General features: G+C 44.7%; 1 protein-coding gene across 8 annotated transcripts in view; it reads left to right on the top strand.

The window, feature by feature from the left end:
* The window catches only part of FBXO11 (F-box protein 11), a 268,336-nt gene that overhangs the window by 172,654 nt on the left and 72,081 nt on the right, over nucleotides 1-23,601 (top strand). For all 8 annotated transcript variants that reach the window (XM_029593387.1, XM_029593381.1, XM_029593380.1 and 5 more), the window contains 2 exons: nucleotides 8,499-8,716; nucleotides 23,442-23,527. In XM_029593387.1, the coding sequence (XP_029449247.1) occupies nucleotides 8,499-8,716; nucleotides 23,442-23,527 (304 nt within the window). The remainder of the gene's footprint in view (nucleotides 1-8,498; nucleotides 8,717-23,441; nucleotides 23,528-23,601) is intronic.

Genomic DNA, 23,601 nt, shown 5'->3' with positions numbered 1-23,601 from the left:
ACCAGATGACATTTGATTTACAGAGCAACTTTAACTAGGCTTGGCATGTACTGCTGCACAATATCTCTTGACTATTTAGGAATGGGGACTATATTCTTGATGAGCAATGTAGAATAGAATAATATGTAATAGGGATTTTGCATTACTTTCTAGATAGAATGTATGTTACACTATGACATTAGGAGCATGAGCGGTATGTAACATTGTAATTTTGGAATGGCGTGTTTAGAAAATTATGAATTGCTCATGTTATAACAGCTCTCAATATCCTGTTGCAGCACGGGGTAGATCTTGCAACAAATGAGGTAGAAGACCCTATAGTATATCTTTTGAAAATTTGTCGCAATTTTGCATTTACTTATGTATGCAGTCAAGCTAACTATTGTTGAAAGTCCATTTTTAAAATAAAATAATTCTACAACCTATTATCAGGCTGATACAGTACAGTGCACTCCGGTGGAGCACACTGTTAACCCGCTAGCTTTACCCCTTATTCAGTAAGTGGTAATAGCGCGTCGAAAACGCGCATCCAAACCCCCCCCGAAACTAATAGCGCCCGCAATATGCAAATGCATGTTGATGGCCCTATTAGTCATTCCGGCGCGATTCAGTAAGTTAAATGTGCAGCCAAGCCGCACATTTTACTTTCAGAAATAAGCGCCTACCCAAAGGTAGGTATTAATTTCTGCCAGCACCGGGAAAGTGCACAGAAAAGCAGTAAAAAATTGCTTTTCTGTACACCCTCCGACTTAATATCATGGCAATATTAAGTCGGAGGTCCCAAAGTAAAAAATAATTAAAAAGAAAAAAAGAAAAATTTTAAAATCAGCCCGCTGCTCACGGGTTGAAAACTGGACGCTCAATTTTGCCGGCATCCGGTTTCCAAACCCATGGCTGTCAGCGAGTTTGAGAACCGACGCCGGCAAAATTGAGCCTCAGCTGTCAAAATCGCTGACAGCCGCCGCTCCTGTCAAAAAAGAGGCGCTAGGGACGCGCTAGTGTCCCTAGCACCTCTTTTTACCGCGGGCCCTAATTTGAATATTTTGTTTTAGTGAATTGCGCGCCGGGAGAGCGGAACTTTACTGTATCGGCCTGTATGTCAGTTACATTTTCCTTTTTCAATTCAGTGTTCTCGCTTTTTGTTTTTTCTTTTTATGTTTTTTTTCCTTCTCTTCTCTTACCTCTCACTACAATTCTTCTCAGATTGCTTCCTTTTTGCTCCATTCTGCATCTTTATTTCTTCATGTCTTCATCTTTCCCTTTCTGGCCTCACTTTTCTTTCATTGCAACCTTCCCCAGTCTCTCCAATTTCTCTGTTCATTCTCAACCCTCAAACTCAATCTGCCATTCTGAGACATCCCCACTCTACAATCCTGCTCTTACTCTTCTTCTCATCCCTATATCTCCCTTCACTCCACCATTTCCTCACTCTTCAACACTTTCCTCAGATGCTTTTTGAACCCCAAATGTTTCTCAGGGATCAGTTTCCTGTGACCCACAAGATACTGATAAGTATTTATAGCAAGCACTGTGTGCGAGAGAGGGAGACAACGAAGTGGTGGGAGGGAGTAAACAAAGTAGTATTCTAGCTGGAGGGAAGGGGCGAGATTTATATTAAAAAAAAAAAAAAAAAAAAAAGGCAGCAACCCAATTCAAACAAAAGTAGCAACTGGCTGACCAGGATGAAAACTAATAGTGGCTTGACTCTGGGAGGAGAAGGAGGGCTGTTGGGGGGGGGGGGGGGAGGTAGGGGGGCAGTGGAAGAGAACTCAAGGGTTGGTTTCCTATGATTCTACAGGAAAGGGAATAGTATGTAGTAATGAAACTGGATTCGTAGGAAACCAGAGTCCCTAGTTGTAACTGAAATCAAGGTGGTCTTGATAAAGAGATCTGGAAAGATGGCCTAGTTGTCTAGACCGCTGTTATCAGCATGGGTAATTGTTCATCTTTCTGAAGTACTAATTTTAACAGGGTAATTCTGTTCTCGCTAAGGCAATTATACTAAATAGGGGTGCGCAGACTCAAAACTTTGTTTCATTTTGTTGGTCATGGTAATTCGTCAGGTTTGCATCAAACGGAAAAAAAAGTTTGTTTTGTTCTTTTCATTTATTTTTCTGCTTTAGATTGAAATCAGTGGGGCAAGCAATCCATAGATCCCACTGACTTTTAAATGTAAAAGTAAAAGCTGACAGAGGCCGATGCCTGATCTGTCATGGAGGCCCAGGACAGACACTAGATCCCATTGCTGTGGCCTGGACCTGAACCTAGGCACAAGGCAAGTCTATTCGCCCAGGTCTGGGCCTGGGCGTAGACCTGATGCTGGGCCCTGGCCTAGAGGCCCAGGACCAGTCTTTCCGCTGTCTCTTCTTTCGTGGAATAAAAATGATGCCATCCGCTCAAGAGGAAGGCATCACTGCAGCTCATCCTTCGGACCAACAGCATCATATTTGTTACATGGAAGAAAGAAAATGGTGGAAGGCCTGGTCTTGGGCCTCCAAGCTTGGGCATTAGTGACTGAGCTCTGCCTCTGTGAATGGTCCAGGCCTCAGTGACAGGACCAGGCCTTGATCTGGTCTTGCCAAAGCACTGCTTTTTTTTTTTTACCTGAAAATTTTAAGGTATTTTTCTCGTGAGTCTTTTTTCGATTAGTTTCATTTGTAACCAATTGAAAATGGCCTCATTTCCTAGCGTATAGTCAGATGGACTCAGAACCAGTGGGTTATGTGCTCTTCTGCTAGCATATGGGAGACTGAGTCAGATTTCAAAGCTGACGTCACCTTAGCTATACCCCTGCAGTGAGCTCAGCTCTCCAGTACTTCTCCGTCTCCTAGCAGATGAGGATACTATCGCACACACTAGAATAGTGTTAAGATTTACAGCAAAGAAGAAACATTTTTTTCTTTAAAGAAGATCAAGCCCCGCTCTCCTGCGGTGAAACCTAAGGGTCCCTCCTCCAGTTGAGAATTGCTGAGGTGATTTTCAATATCCCTCAGAGGTGTTTCCCGGCTACCGGCCTTAGCCCCAGAGTGGCTGAAAGGCAGCGGGTGCACAACCGAACGTGGCGGTGAAGGTAAAGCCCTCTCCCCCCGCAGCTGGAGAGCATCCCGGCACGCGATCGATAAGGACCGAGACCAGGTAAGCAGAAAACTTTAAATTCAGGTCTCCAGTCTCTAGGGCTCGGATTGCTGTACCGATTCCGTTTTTTCTTCCGGCGAGGTAAAAAGGGAGCACCGATCGGGTTGAGCAGCCTTGGTTGGGCTAGGCCTGATCTGGTGCAGGGGTCCAGATACGTGGAGACCCTCGGGGGCGCCATCTTATGCGCGGGGGGCGTCGGTGCCATCTTCCCTTCTCGACCAGCGGTATGCGTGGGGTAGGCCGGAGGACTGATGCGCCCAACTTGAGCGCATCCAATATAGACGTGTGCGCACACCGCATGCACAACAGAGCACACACTGCGCACATAACTACACGCACAACTGCGCTTACAGCTACACGTGCGCATTGTGCTCAAGCGCATAACTACGCGCACGTTGAAGCACATTACCTGTGTGCCTAGACATAGAGGCAATGGCACTGGCATCCAAGAAGCCCAGAAGGCACTCTCTTTGCACAGCCTGCCACATCAGAGCCGCACAGCCTGAACTGGAGTCCTGCCTGCATCGTCATTGCGAAGAAGCCCAGGGGGGACCAAAGCCTGAACCCTCACTGTCGGAGGATGGGTCCGGAACTACTACATACGATAGCACCCCGGATCTATGCAACTCCGAAATGGCATCTCCACAAGAAGGCACCTCAGGGGCCCCTACTCTGACTCCCTCTGGGGCTAACATGGACCTTCTCCTGGCTAGAATTGTGCCTGAACGAAGGCTTGCAGCCCCTGGAAAAATCAGCCCCGGATGCAACGGGTTCAACCCCTGCTGGAAGCACAGGATCCTCCCAGCCCTGTTCGGATGCCTCGCCTAACCAAGAATTTCCCAGACGTGGACCCAGATACATCAGATGATGATGGAGGCTCTCTGGAAGAAGGAGAAATCCCTCCAGGCTTGGAACCAATCAAAACTATGCTTTGCTTCTTCCACAGGGATGAATTACCAGCCCTTGTTTCCCAGACTCTGAAGACTCTGGGAATCCCAGGCACGGACGCTTTGGCGGAACCAAAGAAGAACCCCATCTTGGTATCCCTTTGTAAAGCCTCATGCTACTTCCCAATGATGGAAGCCATCCAGGAACTGATTGACCTGGAGTGGGATGCCCCGGAGGCCAGCTTTAAAGGAGGTCGGGCCTTGGAAGCCTTTAACCCTCTGGAACCAACAACCAAGGAACGCCTGCATTTTCCGAAAGTGGACGCCATGGTCTGTGCCATCTCAAAGCGAACAACCATTCCCGTTGAGAGAGGGGCTGCATTGAAGGATACTCAGGATAGACTATTAGAATCCATCCTTAAGCAGGCCTTTGACGCAACAGCAATGATACTGCAGATTGCTTTCTGCTGCACAATGGTGGCATGTTCCTGGTTTCTCCTGTCGAGAGAGGCAAATAATGCAGGAACATATACCGGTGAAACAATAGAACCTGCAACAGCCTTCCTGATGGATGCAAGCTCAGATCTGGTGCGTACCTCAGCCAGAGAGTAACCTCAATAGTGATGGCCAGAAGACAGTTATGGTTGCGGAATTGGTCTGCTGACGCAACCTCTAAAGCGAATCTCAAAAGGTTGCCCTTTAAAGGATCTCTCTTATTCGGAAGCGAACTGGAGAAGTTAGCCAGCAAATGGGGCGAATCTCCAGTGCCTCGGCTACCGGAGGACAGAGGTAAAAGATCCCAGCGCCTCTCCCCCAGAAGAACTAGAGGCAGAGGCTCTCAACAATTTCGCCCCTACAGGAAGTTGCAGTTCCAGGCACCTCATCCCTCAGGAAAGTCTCAGCCTTTTCGGAACAGACAAACCAAGAGAGGAACAGGCCCAGGGGCAGGCTCCGGCTGTACTCCCCAATGAGAATGGGACAACCCATCTACAGGAAGAGGAAATAAGGGGTCGACTTTCCCTCTTCTATCAACGATGGGTTGAGATCACGTTGGACAAACAGGTACTAAACATCATTCGAGAAGGTTACTCTGGAGTTCCACAGCATCCCTCGGGATAAATTTATGATGTCACCCTGCCACTCCCACACCAAGAAGACTGGCAGTGGAAGCCACTCTGACAAGACTACTTAGTCCGAGGACAATAATTCTGGTTCCTACGCCCCAACATAATATGGGGTGCTATTCCATCTATTTTATCATTCCCAAGAAAGAAGGATCATTCCGACCCATCTTGGATCTCAAGAACGTCAACTGTCACCTGCGGATACTACACTTCCGCATGGAGGCTCTTCGCTCTGTAATAATGGCAGTACAACCAGGAGAATTCCTAACCTCCCTGGACCTCTCCGAAACCTACCTTCACATGCCAGTCCATCAAGATCACCAGCGTTTTCTACGCTTTGCGATACTGGGTCACCATTACCATTCAGAGCGCTACCCTTCAGCCTAGCAACCGCCCCCAGAACATTCTCCAAAATTATGGTGGTCGTGGCGGCAACACTGAGGAAGGAAGGGATCTTGGTACACCCTTTCTTGGATGACTGGCTGATCAGGGCAAAGTCTTCAGAAGAGAGCCGGCAGGTGACCAGCAGAGTCAAGAACCTACTGCAGGATCCCGGTTGGGTCGTGAACACGGTCAAGAGCAGTCTGCAGCCCTCTCAGTCTCTAGAGTATCTGGGGGCCTGTTTTGACACCAAACAGAACAGTCTTCCTCCCTCCCCCGAAGAGAAGGAAGCTGATGGAACAATTACGACGATTGATGATCATTGCACGTCCCAAGGTATGGGACTATCTTGAAGTCCTCAGGCTCATGGCATCAACCCTGGAGGTTGTTCCGTCGGCAAGGGCTCACATGCAACCACTCCAGGGCTCCTTACTGTCATGCTGGAACCCACTGTCCCAGGACTACTCAATTCACCTCCAACTACCAGCAGAGGTACATTCTCAGCTTCAGTGGTGGCTACAGGAAGACCACCTAAGCAGAGGAGTAAGCCTGTCCCCACCAAACTGGATCGTGCTCACCACAAATGCAAGCCTACGAGGGTGGGGAGCCCATTGTCTGGAACTGATGGCCCAGGGACAATGGAGCAAGGAAGAGGTGGGATGGAACATAAACCGCCTGGAAGCTCAAGCAGTCAGACTAGCGTGCCTGCGATTCAGCCACAGACTCCAAGGCAAAGCGATTCGAGTAATGTCTGACAATACTACAATGGTTGCCTGCATCAACCGCCAGGGAGGAACCAGGAGCCAGCAGATGTCTCTGGAGATAGACCCTCTCATGGCATGGGCGGAGATAAACCTACAATGGATCTTGGCCTCCCACATCTCAGGAAAAGACAATGTCTCAGCAGACTTCCTCAGCAGAGAGAGCCTGGACCCGGGGGAATGGACGCTGTCGACCACAGCCTTCAAAATGATAGTGAATCGCTGGGGCCTCCCAGCCATGGACCTACTGGCCACCTCTCACAGTGCCCAAGTCCCCAGGTTCTTCAGCCGCAGAAGACAGCCACATTCCCAGGGGATCGATGCTCTCGTCCAGACCTGGCCAGAGGAAGACTTATTGTACGCCTTCCCCCCATGGCCACTACTGGGCAAAGTCATCCGCAAGATACAACACTACAGGGTACTAGTTCTACTAATGGCCCCGGATTGGCCAAGATACCCATGGTACGCAGACATGCAAAGACTCCTTGCGGGGAGCCCTCTGTGCCTTCCTCCACATAGGGACCTTCTCCAGCAGGGCCCGATTCTTCTCGAAGATTCATCTCGATTCTCTCTTATGGTCTGGCCCTTGAGAGGACTCACCTGAAGAAGCGCGGTTACTCGAAGGCCATGATTGACCCACAGTTTGTCCGGTGTTGGCGTTAATTGGTTGAGTGCACTGGCGGTTTCCAGTTTTTTAAATCAGTTGAATCAGTTCAATTAAGTTTAATCAGTTTTAATCGAGTTAATTAAGCAAATATATATCCACAATGGCTTTTCGAAGAGAATATTGAAGAGCTGAGCTCACTGCAGGGGGTATATCTAAGGTGATGTCAGCTTTGAAATCTGACTCCATCTCCCATCTGCTAGTAGAAGAGTACATAACCCACTGGTCCTGAGTCCATCTGTCTACACTAAGAAAAACGAAATTATCAGGTAAGTAATTTCTCCATTCATCATCTTTTACTCATTCGTTTAAAATGAACGCACATCCCTACTAAATAAAAATCATATTACTTAAAGGTCAAGAAAAGTCATTGTGTTGCAATTTGGTAATTCAGCTATTTAAGGTTACTTTGCAATAGAACACTGAAAAATATTTTTTTAATTAGGAATATGGACAAAATTTCTTAAAATCTGATGAAAAATTATATTTTCAAAAATTGGAATATTAACAAAACATTTCCAATGAACAAAGTTTGCTACATTCTTCAGTTCTTAAAAATTGTTTGAATGTTTATGTATTTCAAACAATTCAGAGGTAAGAAAAGTATCTTTAGATCAGCAATATGTGGTGTAGGACAGTAGTAAAGCTCAATAAAGTGCCAGCAGTGTGCTTTACATTAAATTGTTGTGGGAAATGAAAGGTTTAGCTCTAAATTAGTATTTATTTAAAACACATTTATTCTGCTTTTTTTCATTTACCTTATACAAAGTAGATTATGTAATATTGAAGAGGTGTAGACAAATATTTGATTTTCAATTTAAGCAGTTATGCACAGAATAATGCAAGCTTTATTTCTGGTCTTTACATTGAAAGAGACTCGGGGGTAATTTAAACATACTTTTTTTGATCCAGCTGATTTCCTTGTGCTGCTTTGTACTTTCAGGTCAATTGGAACCAGGGCTGGGATCTGATGCCATGATCCTTAATTCATAACTACTGGGGATTTTTCCCATTTATATTCTCTCCCCTCCCCTCCCCTCCCCTCCCCTCCCCTCCCCTCCCCCTCCCCCAACATACCTAATCTGGACTTTGCAGTGATGGTCCTCTGCCAGGGCCATGCACCAGGGCTCCTTCCAAATCCCTGCAATCATGAGACCCGAATCCTACCACCAGGTGTTACCTTAAGCACTGATCACAGCTTCCTCCCTGGGACTGTAAATGCAGCCCCAGAAGACCAGGGGAGTAGAAGACTTGACTCTGGGATTGAACTGGGGTCATTCCACATAGCAGTGCACATCATTTGCTCTCTGAGCCATCAAGCCAGCCCTAAGCATAGTAACCCTTTTCTGTGTGAGGCATGTTTGAATGAAATGCTTGAAGGTCTAATTCTGATTCAATGTATTTGTTTAAACATGGAATACTTGTAATTTGTGGGGTTTTGTTATTTTAATGTATTTTGACCCTTGGAAGTGCATTTTAAGCAGAGGTATTTTCTTTTCGTGGGAATGCCTTTTCTAATTGAAAATATACATTCTTTTATCCTCAGGGTTACTTTGAAAGCTGCAATATACATAGAAATAGAATAGCAGGCTTTGAGGTAAAAGCATATGCCAATCCCACAGTAGTCCGATGTGAAATACACCATGGCCAGACTGGAGGAATCTATGTCCATGAAAAGGGAAGAGGACAATTTCTAGAGAACAAAATCTATGCAAACAATTTTGCAGGTGTATGGATCACGTCAAATAGTGACCCCACAATACGGTAGGTTTAATTTATTTTAATTGCATGAACAAGAAATGCATTTCTCTGAAGATGAGCAGGTTTTTATCACGTCACACAAGCAGTTCATGAAACTGTGCTTGGTGCCAAGTGGAATAAAATTTCCAGAGCCTCAGCTGGAAACTTTATTATTTTATCCTCTTAGTTCTGTGTTAGGTTTTATTTGGCTCTTCAGGTTTTATTTCTTTTTCAGTGTTCTACCAAATCAACTCTCCTTATCTATCATTTCTGAGAAAGCAGGTCAACAACTTCAAATTCTGTCTCGTATAAACAAAGGCAGTCCACAACTGACCATAATAAGGTGTGCTACATCTGTCTTGGGAAGGACCATGATGCTGATAGTTATGAAATATGCTTCAGAATTTCACTCAGAATAGTTCTGTCCTGAAAATACAGGCTCCATTCTTTTCTTTCCAGTGACATTAAGCCCATCAGGTGTAACACATGGCCTGGGAAGTTGACTATTGTGGCCTCACTGAAGAGGTACTGAACCTCTTTGCACCTTGCTTCAAGGATAGATTTGTGAGTTGAGCCAAGTCTCAATCTCCTCACTTGAAAATTGAGCAAAGGGCTCCAAAGATTTGAGCTGAGACCCAAAGGCAGCAAATGCTGAATTGTGATTAGAAGCTTTGTGTTGGCACATGGCATTGAGAACCTGAATATGACAGTAGTTCCAAACTGGGTGTGCTCTTGGATGTTAGATATGCCTTCTCTTCCACAGCCCCTTCATGATTCTCATTAGAGCCTTTCCAGCGCCTTCAAACCATCATGTGAAAGTGCCATCAGGGATATACAGTCTCATGCAAGGCCTGCTCTGTCGTCATAATCTGAATTGTTGGATGCAAAGTCTGAGAGGAGAACTTCACTAATTCTTGACTTGCAATTTGTGCCGAGGTTCAAGTGACAACTAGTGGGTGATTCACAAGCCATTGTGTCCATTGACAGTGATATTTCTGATGCTGATAACTCTCTCTGCCATTGTCAAAAACAGCCATTCTGAGGTTCAAGTGCTGTGAAGCTTTCCTGGTTTCTCAACCTTAGTCCTAGGAATATCCAGCCTGAGACTGGGCCTGCTGGCACCTTCAAATTCCAGATTGATGCCACCTTGACATTTCTTAGTTCCTCAGTATTTAAAGGAAGCCGAATCTGAGAATCTTGTCAAACTGAGAGAAGTTCTCAAGAGAACTGTTCTCCAGATCTCACTTCAGAGCTCTCTGCAGGAGAAAAGTACATTCTCTAATTGAGGATTTTCTTCCCAGATTTTGTCCAAAGTATGGATAAGGCCATAACTTTTTTTTCTTTTTTAAAGAGGTGATGTGAGAACCCAGGATGCCTTTACTTGATCTTTTGAAGTATCGTGATACTCCAAAAAGAGTTAGTGGCAGCTTCTGTCCTCTCTGTCTTCTAGGATTGCATAAAAGGATTTGGGAAACATCGCACCACATATTCTTGATGGAGAAGGCAGTCAAGTAGTATCAAGTCCAGGGAGCAAGCTACAGGATTCAACAAGCTCCAACTTCGCCACTGCAATGTGATTGTCAGATTTTCTCTCTAAAGGGCCAGGGACTACTAAGAACCATGAGCCTTTGACCTTATTGGAAGCCGCGGTTATCAGAATGGTATGCTACAGTCCAATGTAGCTTTTTACCAACTGTACACAGTTGAATACTTGCATACAATTTTGGAAGGTGCTGCAAAATCCATTGATACTCTCCCTCAAGAAACAAAATTAATTTCAAATGCTTATGGAGAAGGGCAAAGAATATATGAAATATCAGGTTCAGACTAGTTAGGATGTTTTTGAGATCACATCACGAGCTGCTTTAATGGCTGCAGATACTTGCAGACTCTTGTAGCCGCAGATTTCAGGCCTTCATAAAGGTATGTAGAAAAGGCTGGCTAATGTGCTGTTCCCCGTATGGCGGGGAAGGTTAAGATTTTAGTAGATCATTGGCACATTATAACCTTGGATAGCTGGGTTCATAAGAACATAAGAAATTGCCATGCTGGGTCAGACCAAGGGTCCATCAAGTCCAGCATCCTGTTTCCAACAGAGGCCAAACCAGGCTATAAGATCCTGGCAAGTACCCAGACATTAAAAAGATCCCATGCTATTGATGCCAGTAATAGCAGAGGCCATTCCCTAAGTCAACTTGATTAATCATACAGATTCTATTAATTGACAATTTCTCCAAATCACACTCCAAAAAGACCATATCAGTTCATCTAAAACCAGGATCTACTCAGTTCAGAAATCTGTCTTGCTGGTCAAATTGGTTGAATCTCTCCCACCACAGGAGAGCGGGTAGAGGTTTTTCTCCAGATACTTTCTGGTCTTCAACAAGACTGGAGGATTCAAACATGCTAAGGATCTTGAAAAATTTCCTGAAAAGAGAAAAGTTCAAGTTGATTTTGTTGAGACAATTCTTCACTCTTAAATATTTTGTTCATTGGCTCTCAAGGAGGTATATACCCAGATCACAGGAGGTATCTCCAATTTGTAGCTGGAGCACTGTACTTCCAGTACTTTTGGCCTTGCAACAACTCTAGGTTTCCATCAAATGCCTAGCAATCCTTCCAGCTTATTGACATAAACTAGTAATTCATAAGTTTCCCTTCTTGGATCATTGGCTCATCAAGAACAAGTTAGAGCCAGTGAATCAAAGTGAGTCAGTAACTGGATGTTGATGTTGCTTGGGTTTAATTATCCCAAATCTCATCAGAACCTGTCACCTCAATTGGAGTTCATTGGTTCTCTGCTAGTTGTGACTCTATGAATGGCCTTAACAACAAACAACCAACAACATTGTGGTTGCAGTGAGAGAGAATGCAGAGTAAGCAGGCATCAGCTTGGGTCATGTTGAGATTGTTGGTCTTGATGACCTCCATGGTGCATGTGACTCCTATGGAACACCTCCATAACAGATCCAATGGACTTTGTCTCAGTGGAATCAAACCATACAGTATTTTCAGAATCACATCTATATTATGAAAGAACCTAAAGAATGATTTGGTGGCTCTTACCAAGTTGTTCTCACCATAGATGCATCCAACCTGAGCTGGGGAGCCCAATTAGTGGGATTCACACTCAGAGCCCCTAGTATCTTCAGGAAAAATCTCTGCACATAAATGTCCTGGTGTTAAGGACAGTATTGAAAGCATTTCAGAAATCAGATGGCCAACAAATTTGCCCTTGGATGGTGTGTTCTACCTGAATAAGCAGGGTGGAACAGGCTCTCACTACTTATTTCAGCAAGCAGCCAAGGTATGGAATGGGGCCATCTTTTATAGTTACGTGCTTGGCAGGAAAGGACAGGTTTCTGGCAGACAGTCATCCCCTGACTAAATATGGTCCCTGTACCCAAAACATGGCAAAAATCTTCCTCCTGTGGGGCAATGTGAGGTGACACTCTTTATGAAATTCCTGAACAAAAAGGTCCAGCCTTCCACTACAGGAGAAGAAAGTAGACCAGCTGCAGGTTTCTTCTCAATTCTTTGGGGATAGGTCTTTTGTATGTGTATCAATTCTGCAGCAGCTGCTCTTCAGAAAACAAAGTTATGGTTTCCCCCAGACTCTGTTACTCTAAAGCAGTGATAGTTGCTCCATTTTAACTTCCAGTCTCCAGCCCATATAGCAGGGGTGCAAACTCTGGTCCTCGAGAGCCACAAAATAGGCCAGGTTTTCAGGATATCCACAATGAATATGCATGAAATAGATTTTTGTACAATGGTGACAGTGCATGCAAATCTCTCATGCATATTCATTGTGGATATCCTGAAAACCAGGCCTGTTTTGAGGCTCTTAAGGACCGGAGTTCACCATCCCTGCCATATAGTCTGAATTTTGAAGGGGATAAAATTCAATCTGTTTTTTGGATGAGATGTGTTAAGTTCATTTAGCTTCTAGAAATGAATCCACTAGGAAGTATTTAGTTTTAAATGGAGAGTGTTTGCCATCAGATATAAGTTCAAGGCTTTACATCCCTTCTAGTGTCCCATACAAAAACTAAGTATCTTCTAAAATTTGAGCCCAATCTGAAATGTGCAGTTGGCACTTGTTACCACTATATACAGTTGTGCTCATAAGTTTACATTCTCTGGCAGAATTTGTAAGATGTGAAGCATTTTAAGAAAACATGAGTGATCAGACAAAACACATGTCTATTATTTCTAACGTGTTTCAGATTAAACTGTTATGGATCACAGAATAGCACAATCATTAAACCATACCAATAAAGGAAATAATAAAATGGCCCTGTTCCAAAAGTTTGCATGTCCTTACTTCTTAATATCGTGTATTACCCCCTTTTTGCATCAGTGACAGACAACCTGCAGTCTTTTGGAATAGTTGTGAATGAGGCCCTTTATTTACTCATGTGGTAAAGCTGCCATTCCTCTTGGCAAAAAGCCTCTAGAGCCTTTGAATTCTTTGGTTGTCTAGCATGAACTACGTGTTTGAATTCTCCCCCAAAGTGGCTCAATGATGTTGAGGTCAGGAGACTGTAGTGGCCACTCCAGAGCTTTCACTTTCTTCTGCTACAGCCACTGAAGGGTCGACTTGGCCTTATGTGTCCGATCTTTGTCATGTTGGAAAGTTCAAGTGTGCCCCATGTGTAACTTCCTGGCTGATGAATGCAAATTTTCCTCCAATATTTTCTGATAGGATGCTGCATTCATCCTGCCATGAATTTTGACTAAATTCCCTGTGCTGCTGTAGCTCACACACACTCTCAAAACAGCAGAGATCCACCTCGGTGCTTCCTAGTAGGGATGGTGGACTTCTCTTCATATGCCTTGTTGACTCCTATCCAAACAGACAGGTAGATTTTAAAGGTGGTGTTCGCACAAAAACGGCCCCATACACGGATACGTGGGCTGCATGCAAGCAAAGCAAATGTTAAGAAGTCTGGAAGTATGTGTGTACATACCTGTGCGAGCGTCAAGAATAAGGAGGCAGAAAATGGGTGGGGAATAGGCGTGGCTAAGACTCATGTAACCCCAAATTTTGTAAAGAGTCGGGCTCAAGTATGGGGCTTTCAGGACGAGGTACCAGAGGGGTCCTGAACACGGGGGAAAGGGGGAGAGACAATATGACACTCTATATCTTCCACCTTAAGAAGGGCACTTTCAACTCAGGGTGGGTTTGTGTGTGTGTGGGGGGGGGGAGGTGTTACAAGGGTCTAGGCAGACCAGTGTAACACTGCCCCACCCCCCCCAAAACCCACCCTGAGTGGAAAGTGCCTCTCTTACAGTGGGAGATTTATATATAGTGTCATATTGTCTTTCTTACAGAGTCCACCCCCCCCCCCCCCTCCCATGGTCACTTGTGTGAGCATGTTATTAAAATGTGCGTGTAAAGCCTGCACACATACGTGCAGCAAGGATATTTTAAATGATACGCGTGTACTTGCATGCATGATATAAAGTTAAGCGTATCTCTGATCACGTGCTACAGCACGCATTTACGGGGACACGAGGGTCCTTTTAAAATTTATCTGATAGTGTTTATGGTTGTGACCAAAAAGTTAAATTTTGGTCTTATCGCTCCAAATTATTTTGTTCCAGAACTTTTGAGGGTTTTCTAGGTGCTGTTTGATGTATTGTAAGTGGGCTGTTCTGTGGCATTGTTGCAGCAATGGCTTTTTTCTGGCAACTCTACCACGCAGCCCATTTTTGTTCAAGTATCTCCTTATTGTACATGCTTAAACACCCACACCACTTTGTTTCAGAGAAGCCTATATTACAGTAGAATTTGCTTTTGGGTTTTTCTTTGCAACCCGACAAATTTTCCTGGCAGTTGTCTGAAATCTTTCTTTGTCTACCTTTGTATTAATAGAACCCATAATTTTCCATTTCTTGATCAGTTTGAACAGCACTGACTGGCATTTTCAAATCTTTGGATATTTTTTTTATATTGTTTACCTGATTTATAAAGTTGAAAAACTTTTGCTTGCAGATCCTTTGACAGTATTTTTGCTTTCCCCACACTTCAGTAACCACCAAAGTCAGTGCAGCCCTGGATGAAATGCACAAGAGTTTCTCAAGAGCTAAGAAGCTCATTGACTTTTTATATAGACACTAATTACAATCAAACAAGGCACAGGTGCTATCTCAACCTGTGTGTGTCAGCTTGAGTGAATATTATCAGCCCAAAATTTTGAACAGAACCATTTTATTATTTCCTTTACTACTAAGTTTTGTTTAATAATTGTGCTATTTTGTGATGCATAATAGTTTAATTTGAAACATTAAAAATAACAGAGTGATCATTCATGTTTTCTTAAAATGCTACACATCTTACAATTTTGCCAGGGGTATGTAAACTTAGGATCAAAACTTTTGAAGGAAAAGCTATATTTCTACAGACTAGAGTTGTCAGATTCATCTGGGAATTGCTTCATTCAAAGTCTTTCATTAAAAATCTCCTGCTGCATCATAGGACAACACCATAATTTTAACCCAGCCGATAAAAGCTCCTTTTCAGCCTCTCAACTCTTGTGAGCTCAAGTGCATGGAAGGTTGCTTTTTTGGATAGTGGCCATCAGCCTGCAGACTAAATGATTCCAGGCCCTAGTGATTTATTCACTTTACACTAGGATTTTACCATAATAGGATAAGGTGCTGCATGCGTCCCAATTTCAGCCTAAGGTGGTTTCAGACTTCCACATTAATCACTTAGGTATCCTTTCAACGTTTTTCCTGAGGCTACATGCCAAAAGGGTGATGTAGCTCTCTGGATTTCAAGAGAGTAGCTGCTTTCTATATGGAGCGGACCTAAGCCCTTAAAAAGTTAACTCAGTTTTATTTCTTTTGACCCAATAGACTTGGTGTAGTAATAAAAGCATCATTTCCACTTGGCTAGCAGATTATATTTTCTTCTGTTATGCCTGGGCAGGATTGACAGAAGGGTGTGTCATGCCAACCATGTTATGGTCATGGCATTGTTTTGTCAGCCTTCTGAAGGAGACTTACAAGGCTGACATGTGGACCAGTTCACCCATGCACCTCACATTATTGGGACAGTTTCCTGTCAGGATAGAAGGCTTGGATTGTCCAGCCTCAATGGCTTTTTCAAGTTGTAGAATCTATCTCCCTCCCTCCTGGGGCCCATTTTTATGATTTTGGGTTGTCTTCCTTATTGTCAGTGTTCTAAAGAGAAAAATAAGAACAAAATAATAAATGGTGTTCTCCAACAAAAACATGTCATCCTTTGGTGACTGTTGGTATGTTTTCTTCTTCTGCATTGAAAAGAACCTGTAGCTAGCAAGTATCATTTGTGTGATGGTTACTAGTTAGAGGTAAATATGAAGACAGTCGTCATGCTTCACAACGATGACATTTTGAACCCATGGTCTTGGAAGCTGGATGACCATGTGTTACTTTTTAAGCTTTTTTTGCAAGTGGTGTATGTGAATGTCCTTAAGTTTAAATGCACCTCCTTGAGAAAGCCCTTTGACAAAACCTGGTCCATGTTGGAGGAGGATCAATCATTGTGTGAAGCATTATGACTGTCTTTATATTTACCTCTAGCAGGGAGTAACTTTCAGTGTGAAGTTGAAGGATTGACTGCACATTCATCTTTAGTCGATTGGGAAGATTTTATGGCTAGTAATTGAGTACTGTTTGGATGCACTTTGATATACAGTTTTTCAAACATTTTTGGATTATTGAGTTGATTGTATATCACAAGCATTTTTTGGTGTGCAAATTATCCCCTTATATTTACCCATATGAATGTATCTTTTTCACTTGTTAATGAAAACATTGCTTTTTATATGATATACATTTCACTTTTGATAATTGAATAGAAATATTTATGGTATGGTAGATTATAGATTTTTAATGGTACTTAGTCCCCATTTTGCTAATGGTGCCCACTATATTTTAATAGTACAATTTATTTTGAAACCAGGAATGTCTGTTCCAGCAGGATAAATAAATAATGTATAAAGTGCTCTTGGTATATACAGTGATGTATAAGTTATTTTGTTAGAAAGCAGAGTTGCTTACCTGTAACAGGTATTCTCCCAGGACAGCAGGATGTAGTCCTCACATGTGGGTGACGTCACTGGACGGAGCCCTATCACAGAAAACTTTTCTGTCAAAGTTTCTAGAACTTTTGACTGGCACACTGAGCATGCCCAGCAAGCCATAATCCCTTTAGCCACAGGGGTCTCCCTTCAGTCTCGTTTGTAGAAAAAGGTGTGAGCGAAAAAATAAAATAATAAAACGTTTCGGACCCAACTCCACGGGGTGGTGGGTGGGTTTCGTGAGGACTACATCCTGCTGTCTTGGGAGAACACCTGTTACAGATAAGCAACTCTGCTTTCTCCTAGGACAAGGAGGATGGTAGTCCTCACATGTGGGTGATTAGCAAGCTACAGGCTGACTCATATTTGTTTGGACCAACAGCATATAACTTGTGCAACAGGCACAACTGGTGTACTGTTGGGGAAAAATGAGGCAGCCTGAAAATCACAGCAGATGTATGTGGAAGGAGTTGGGATTATACTGGAAATAAGTTCTTCAAGACGGATTGTCCAAAGGCAGAGTCTTGACATCCTTCCTTGTCCAGGCAGTAATGTGCTGCATTTGCGACGAGAGCTCCATGTTGCAGCTTTACAGATCTCCGCAATCGGTACTGAACGATAGTGTGCTACTGAGGTTGCCATGGCTCTCACTGAGTGCACTTCACTCATCCCTGGAGAGGAAGGCCTGCTTTCTCATAGCAGAATTCAATACAGTCTGCTAGCCAATTGGAGAGAGTTTGTTTGCCCACTGCAACTCCTGGTTTGTTTTTATTGAAAGAAACAAAGAGTTGGGTGGATTTTCTATGGACTGCAGTGCGGTCTAGGTAAAATGCAAGTGCACGTTTACAGTCCAAAGTGTGTAAAACTCTCTCGCCCTGATGAGACTGGGGCCTTGGGAAAAATGTGGGCAAAACTATGGACTGATTCAAATGGAAGTCAGTAACCACCTTGGGAAGGAATTTAGGGTGAGTACGGAGTACCACTCAGTCATGTGGGAACCTTGTATAGGGTGAGTATGTGATAAGTGCTTGTAACTCATTAACCCTTCGAGCAGATGTAATGGCTACTAGGAAGAGGACTTTCCATGTAAGAAATTTAACATTGCAGGAGTGCAAAGGCTCAAACGGGGAGCACATGAGCCTTGTAAGTACTACCTTTAGGTCCCATTCGGTAACTGGTGGCCGTAGAGGGGGCTTGAGCTGTAGTAGGTCCCTCATAAACCTACTCTCAAGGGGTTGCGCTGTTACCGGGGCATCCCCAACTCCCTTGTGGTAAGCTGAGATGGCACTCAGGTGAACCCTCACCGAAGACGTCTGGAGACCAGAGTCTGAAAGGTGCCAGAGATAGTCTAATAGAGATGGAGTGGGGCAGGGAAAAAGGGTAGATACCTTTTTGCGTGCACCATAAGGTAAACCTATTCCACTTAAAATGATAAGATTTCCTTGTGGAAGGCTTTCGTGAGGCTACAAGCACATGAGACATCAGTTGAAAGATTGAGTGGTTGCAGGATCAAGCTTTCAACATCCAGGCTGTGAGGGATAGGGTCTGAAGGTTCGGATGGTGTAACATGCCTTGGTTCTGAGTTATGAGAGTGGGCGCTGTGCCCAGGCGAATGTGTTCTCTGATCGAGAGGTCAAGAAGTATGGGAAACCATACTTGTTGAGGCCAATATGGGGCTATGAGTATCATAGACCCTTTGTCCTGTTGTAGCTTCACTAGAATTTTGGCTATGAGCGGTATCGGGGGATACGCGTATAGGAGACCTGTGTTCCAGGGGCGAGCAAAGGCGTCCATGGTTAACTTGTTTTGTTGCCTGTGCAGGGAGCAGAATCTGTCCACTTTGTAATTCAGTTCGGATGCAAAGAGGTCTATTGTTGGTTGACCCCAATGTTGGAATATTCTGGTCGTTGCCACAGGATCCAGAGACCACTCATGGGGATGGAACTGTCGGCTGAGGCGACCTGCTACTACGTCTGTATGCCTGCCAGATAAGTGGCCTGGAGATACATGGAGTGTGCAAGGGCCCAGGCCCAGATCTGCACGGCTTCTTGGCAGAGGAGATAAGAGCCTGTGCCGCCCTGCTTGTTCAAGTACCACATTGCAACTGTGTTGTCCGTTTGTATGAGAACAGTCTTGTGTGAAAGGCAGTCCTTGAACACATATAGGGCATAACGTATAGCTCGAAGCTCTAGGAAGTTGATCTGAAATGTTGCTTCGAGTTTCATCCAAGTACCTTGAGTTTGAAATTGTTCACATGATCTCCCCAACCCAAGTTGGAGGCATCTGTGATTAAGGTCACTTGTGTAACTGGTTGCTGGAAGTGTAGACCTGTTAGCAAGTTGGATTTGTTTGTCCACCAGAGACGTGATTGACGTAGCTGGTGGGCTACATAAATCTGGGTTGTCAGAGATTGAGTGGCTTGCAGCCATTGAGATTTCAAAGTCCATTGAGTTATTCTCATGGCCAATCTGGCCATAGGAGTGACATGGACCATGGAAGCCATGTAGCCCAGCAATGTTAGGAATTGATGGGCTGAAGCTGCGTGTTTTGTGCGCAGAGACGTAGCTAGCTTGGAAAGGTTGTCTGTGCGGCCGTAGGGCAGGATGGCCTTTGCCACTGTGGTGTCCAAATCTGCTCCGATGAAAGTCATGAGGTGAGATGGAGTCAGGTGGGATTTTTGGTAGTTGATGAGAAATCCCAACAGTGTAGCAGATTGATAGTGAGCTTGAGAGCGTCGAGAGCTCCTTGCTTGGATTGGATCTTGATGAGCCAGTCGTCCGGGTAAGGAAAGACGTGTATGTTTTTCTTGCATAGATGGGCCGCAGCTACTGCTAGGCACTTTGTAAATCACAGGGTGATTTACAAAGTGCCTAGCAGTCCCACTAGGAAATGCAGGTACTTGCGGTGATGTGGGAATATTGGAATGTGAGCGTAAGCGTCTTGAAGATCCAGAGAACAGAGCCAATCTCCTTATTGTAGAAGGGGACGCATGGTGCCAAGGGACACCATCCTGAATTTTTCTTTTTGTAGAAATTTGTTGAGATTGCGGAGGTCTAAGATGGGACGGAGGCCGCCTGATTTCTTTGGAATGAGAAAATAGCAGGAGTAGAACCCTCTGCCCTGCTGTGCCCGGAGAACAGGTTCCACAGCCCTGGCGCCCAGAAGGGTGGACAGTTCTGCCTCTAGAAGACTTGTGTGATTTTTTTTTTTTTTTTGCATCCACAGAGGATTGGGTGGTGAGTCCAGGGATACCATGAGGATATAACCCATTGGTCTGTGATAATGTTGAGCCATTTGATTATGAAGTGGTGAATTCGACCTCCTACTGGCAGATCTGGATTTGTGGAGCGGCTGCTGTTCTCTGGATAGATCTCAAAATCCAGAGGCTTGGCCTGTTTGCGGTGGTGGCTGAGGCCTGGATGTCTTAGGCTGTCGAGGATGTGCTCTCTGAGACAGCCTAGTTGGCCTCACGCGAGATTTAGGTGGATAGTATCTGCATGGGAGATAAAATGGTTTTCTAGGGTCCCATCTGGTGGCTCTCCTTGCAGAGGAAGGGACCTCGGTAGTAACTGTAGATAACTGCAGCAGGGTCTCATTGTAGTCTTTTAGCTGAGCCACTGCGTCTTGTACATGGCAAATCAGCAAATTTGTCTTGGACTTCAGGTCTCAAGTCAGATGCTTTCAGCCAGGCCCAACTTCTGTTGCTGATTCCTGTTGCTGACAAGCGAGAAGCTGTTTCAGAGGCGTCTTAAGCAGCACGAACCTCATGTTTTCCAGCCTCAAGGCCTTTCTGTAGTATGGCGTTGAGACTATCTTGCTGTTGTTGGGGAAGAGAGTCGGCTATTCCCTGAACCTGCTTCCAGAGATTCCTTTGATACTATGTCATGTAAAGTTGGTATGCAGCTATGTGTGACACTAGCATAGAGCCCTGAAACATCTTGCGACCCAATATATCAAGGAATTTTTGGACTTTGCCAGGAGGTGTTGAAGAGTGAGGTCGCAGTCTTCTAGCCTTCATCTGTGCAGACTCAACCACCACCGATTGATGGGGTAGTTGTGGCTTTTGGAATCCAGGAATATATTGGACTAGATAAGTTGCATCTGTCCTCTTATTCACTGGCTGGACAGTACAAGGATGCTCCCAGAGACTATGCTGGAGATCCACTAGCACTTCGTGGACAGTTTGTAGCATGTGTTCTCCTCTGTAATCAGGTCAAAGGGGATTGTCTCTGACATCTCCCTTACAAAATTAGTGAAGGAGAGATCTTCTGGGGGAGATTTTCTCCTTTCTTCTGGAGGAGATGGTTCTGATAAGATGTCCTCTGTGGATGTGTCTGTGTCAACATCTTCCCATCTGTCAGAAAAGGTCTCTAGTCGAGATCCTGAGGAGGGAAGAAGGTTGGTACTTTGGACGTGTTGGCACCAATGGATCCTTTGATGGCTTCGATGGAAGATGTGGCGGCACTGAAGGCATCGGCAGGAAACGTGTGCATCTCTGTCCCGAGAGCCCGATGGACCAGCCATTGGTTCTGGTATCGAAGGAATCAGTGTTGAAAGAGGACTGGAGTCCGTGCCTTCGTCCTCTGAGGATCCCGGAATGGGAATCGGGACTTTCAGAGACTTTGCGGGTTGCTTTGGCATCGGTGGCCCGGGCTGTGTCGGAAGGGCACTGATGAGTGCATCCAGTCTGGTTAGCAATGATGTAAATATCGATGGCTCCGGTGTCTGTATGAGGGCCGGCATCGATGGCTGTAAGTCTCGGAGAGCATAGAGTACTGCCTGGTGGATGAAACCGTCCAGTTCCTCCCTGAAAGCTGGTGTAGATATCGCAGCTACAGGGGGAGGCAGGCTAGGCGCTACTGGCACCTCCACAGGGACTTGTGGGGGCTCAGAACCCGGCAGAGATATCGGTGGGGATCGCCTTGGTTTTTTGGGTGGAGAGGGTGATAAAGGCTCCTCTACCCATGTCCTCTTCGCAAGCGGCTCGATAGCTGTTGAGGCCGGTGCGGTGTCTGTGCCAGCACCGGGAGTAGACTCGCATCAGTGTCTGTGCTTCCCTCCGTGCTCGGTCCGGTCTTTCTCCAGCACTGAGGAAGATGATACAGATGCCTTAGACGGAGTCAGTGAGGATGGTCACTGCCTCCCTGATGCTCCCGGCGAGGTTTGATGACCAATTTCTTCGATGCTCCTGCCGGTGACGATTGGGTGGATGTTGATGGAGTCAGCTTGATTTTAAACATGGTCTCCATCTTGTCGAGGCGAGCCCGCCTACCCTTCTGAGTCATCTGGGCACAACTTGAGCAGTGAGAAACGTGTGATGAGTCGAGGCACAGCACACAGACATCATGTGGGTCAGTAATTGACATGGTACGGGGGCATTCCGGACATTTTCAGAAACCTGTTGCCATGATGACAGAGGTTGAGGCCCAAAAACGGTCGATGGTCTGCGGACACCAAAAAGAGGTAGGGGCAGGAACTGACCGGGGACAGTGAATTTTACTCACTGAGCGATGAAAAACAATATCGCAATGGGAGACCCCTATGAGGGAACTTTTTAATTAAGTAATCTTCAAGTTTTTTCCGTGAGGAAAATTGGGTGAGAGAATTCTCACAGAGCTCCTAACCGCGAGGCAAACTGCAGCGCGGAAAAAAAGAGACTGAAGGGAGACCCCTGTGGCTACAGGGATTATGGCATGTTGGGCATGTTCAGTGTGCCAGTCAAAAGTTCTAGAAACTTCGACAGAAAAGTTTTCCGTGATAGGGCCCCGCCAGTGACGTCACCCACATGTGAGAACTACCATCCCGCTTGTCCTGGGAGAAGGTTTCTGTCCCTAAGCTTTAGCAATGGAAATATTCACATACCTGGATTTTATAATGTGTTCAAGGTTACATAGTAAATCGTACAGTTGGGGCTTGAACTTAAATCCTCGTGTTTCATGACACTTTTATAGCTGTCAGTTCAATGAAAATTACAGCATATTGTATCTTTCTCTAAGTTGGTTGCAGATAGATTTTGTTTTGGCAGTGCCGTTTCTAATTCAATTAAAGCTGGTCCCTGTTAGGCTACCATGCCATGAGTGTTCATTGACAAGTACCTGGGGGGCTTTTCCTGTTTAAATATCCTATTTCCTATTCAGCTCAGCCAGCAGCAACAGCCTTTGGACAGGGACCACAAACCATGAATCCCTCCAGAGCTTGCCTATCCTTGGCTGACCACTAGGTGTCACTGTTGCACAGTAGCTGACACCGTTTTTTTTAGTATCCTATGCTTGCCTGGAGAGCAGAGTCCTAGTTCAGGATTCGCACCTGTGTCCTCCACCTGGCAGAGTGCAGTACTTACCACTGGGCTGGCCTGGCTGTAGGTTGTCTGAGGACAAACAGTGAGACACATTCTTGTGTCTCACTGTTGGAATAGACTCATAAATTTATTGTATCCTCATTATTAGGGAAATTGTTTTATATAGTACCACTATGGTAAGTTTTTTCAGAATTATATATCGCAAGAAACTGTTAAAAAATCAGTATGTTGGAGAGATTATATACTTAGTATACTGTATGTATTAGTCTTTGAATAAATCCTAAGGAAGATCGCTTGAATTTTTGAGTCATTAAATAGTTTCATGTTTGATAGTTCTATGTCTGATATTGCAAATAAATCCTTTCTATTTTATCTCTAGGACTAATGCAATTTTTAATGGGAATCAAGGTGGTGTTTATATCTTTGGTGACGGAAGAGGCCTTATTGAAGGAAATGACATATATGGTACATGAATGTTTTTCTTAAGTTTCTTCCTTTTTTATTTTTGTGGCTCCTGTCCTCTGGAACTCCTTTCCAGA

This window comes from Rhinatrema bivittatum, chromosome 3, assembly GCF_901001135.1.
Source record: "Rhinatrema bivittatum chromosome 3, aRhiBiv1.1, whole genome shotgun sequence".
In the NCBI taxonomy this organism is placed as follows: domain Eukaryota; kingdom Metazoa; phylum Chordata; class Amphibia; order Gymnophiona; family Rhinatrematidae; genus Rhinatrema; species Rhinatrema bivittatum.
This window is presented reverse-complemented; position numbering and strand designations above follow the sequence as displayed.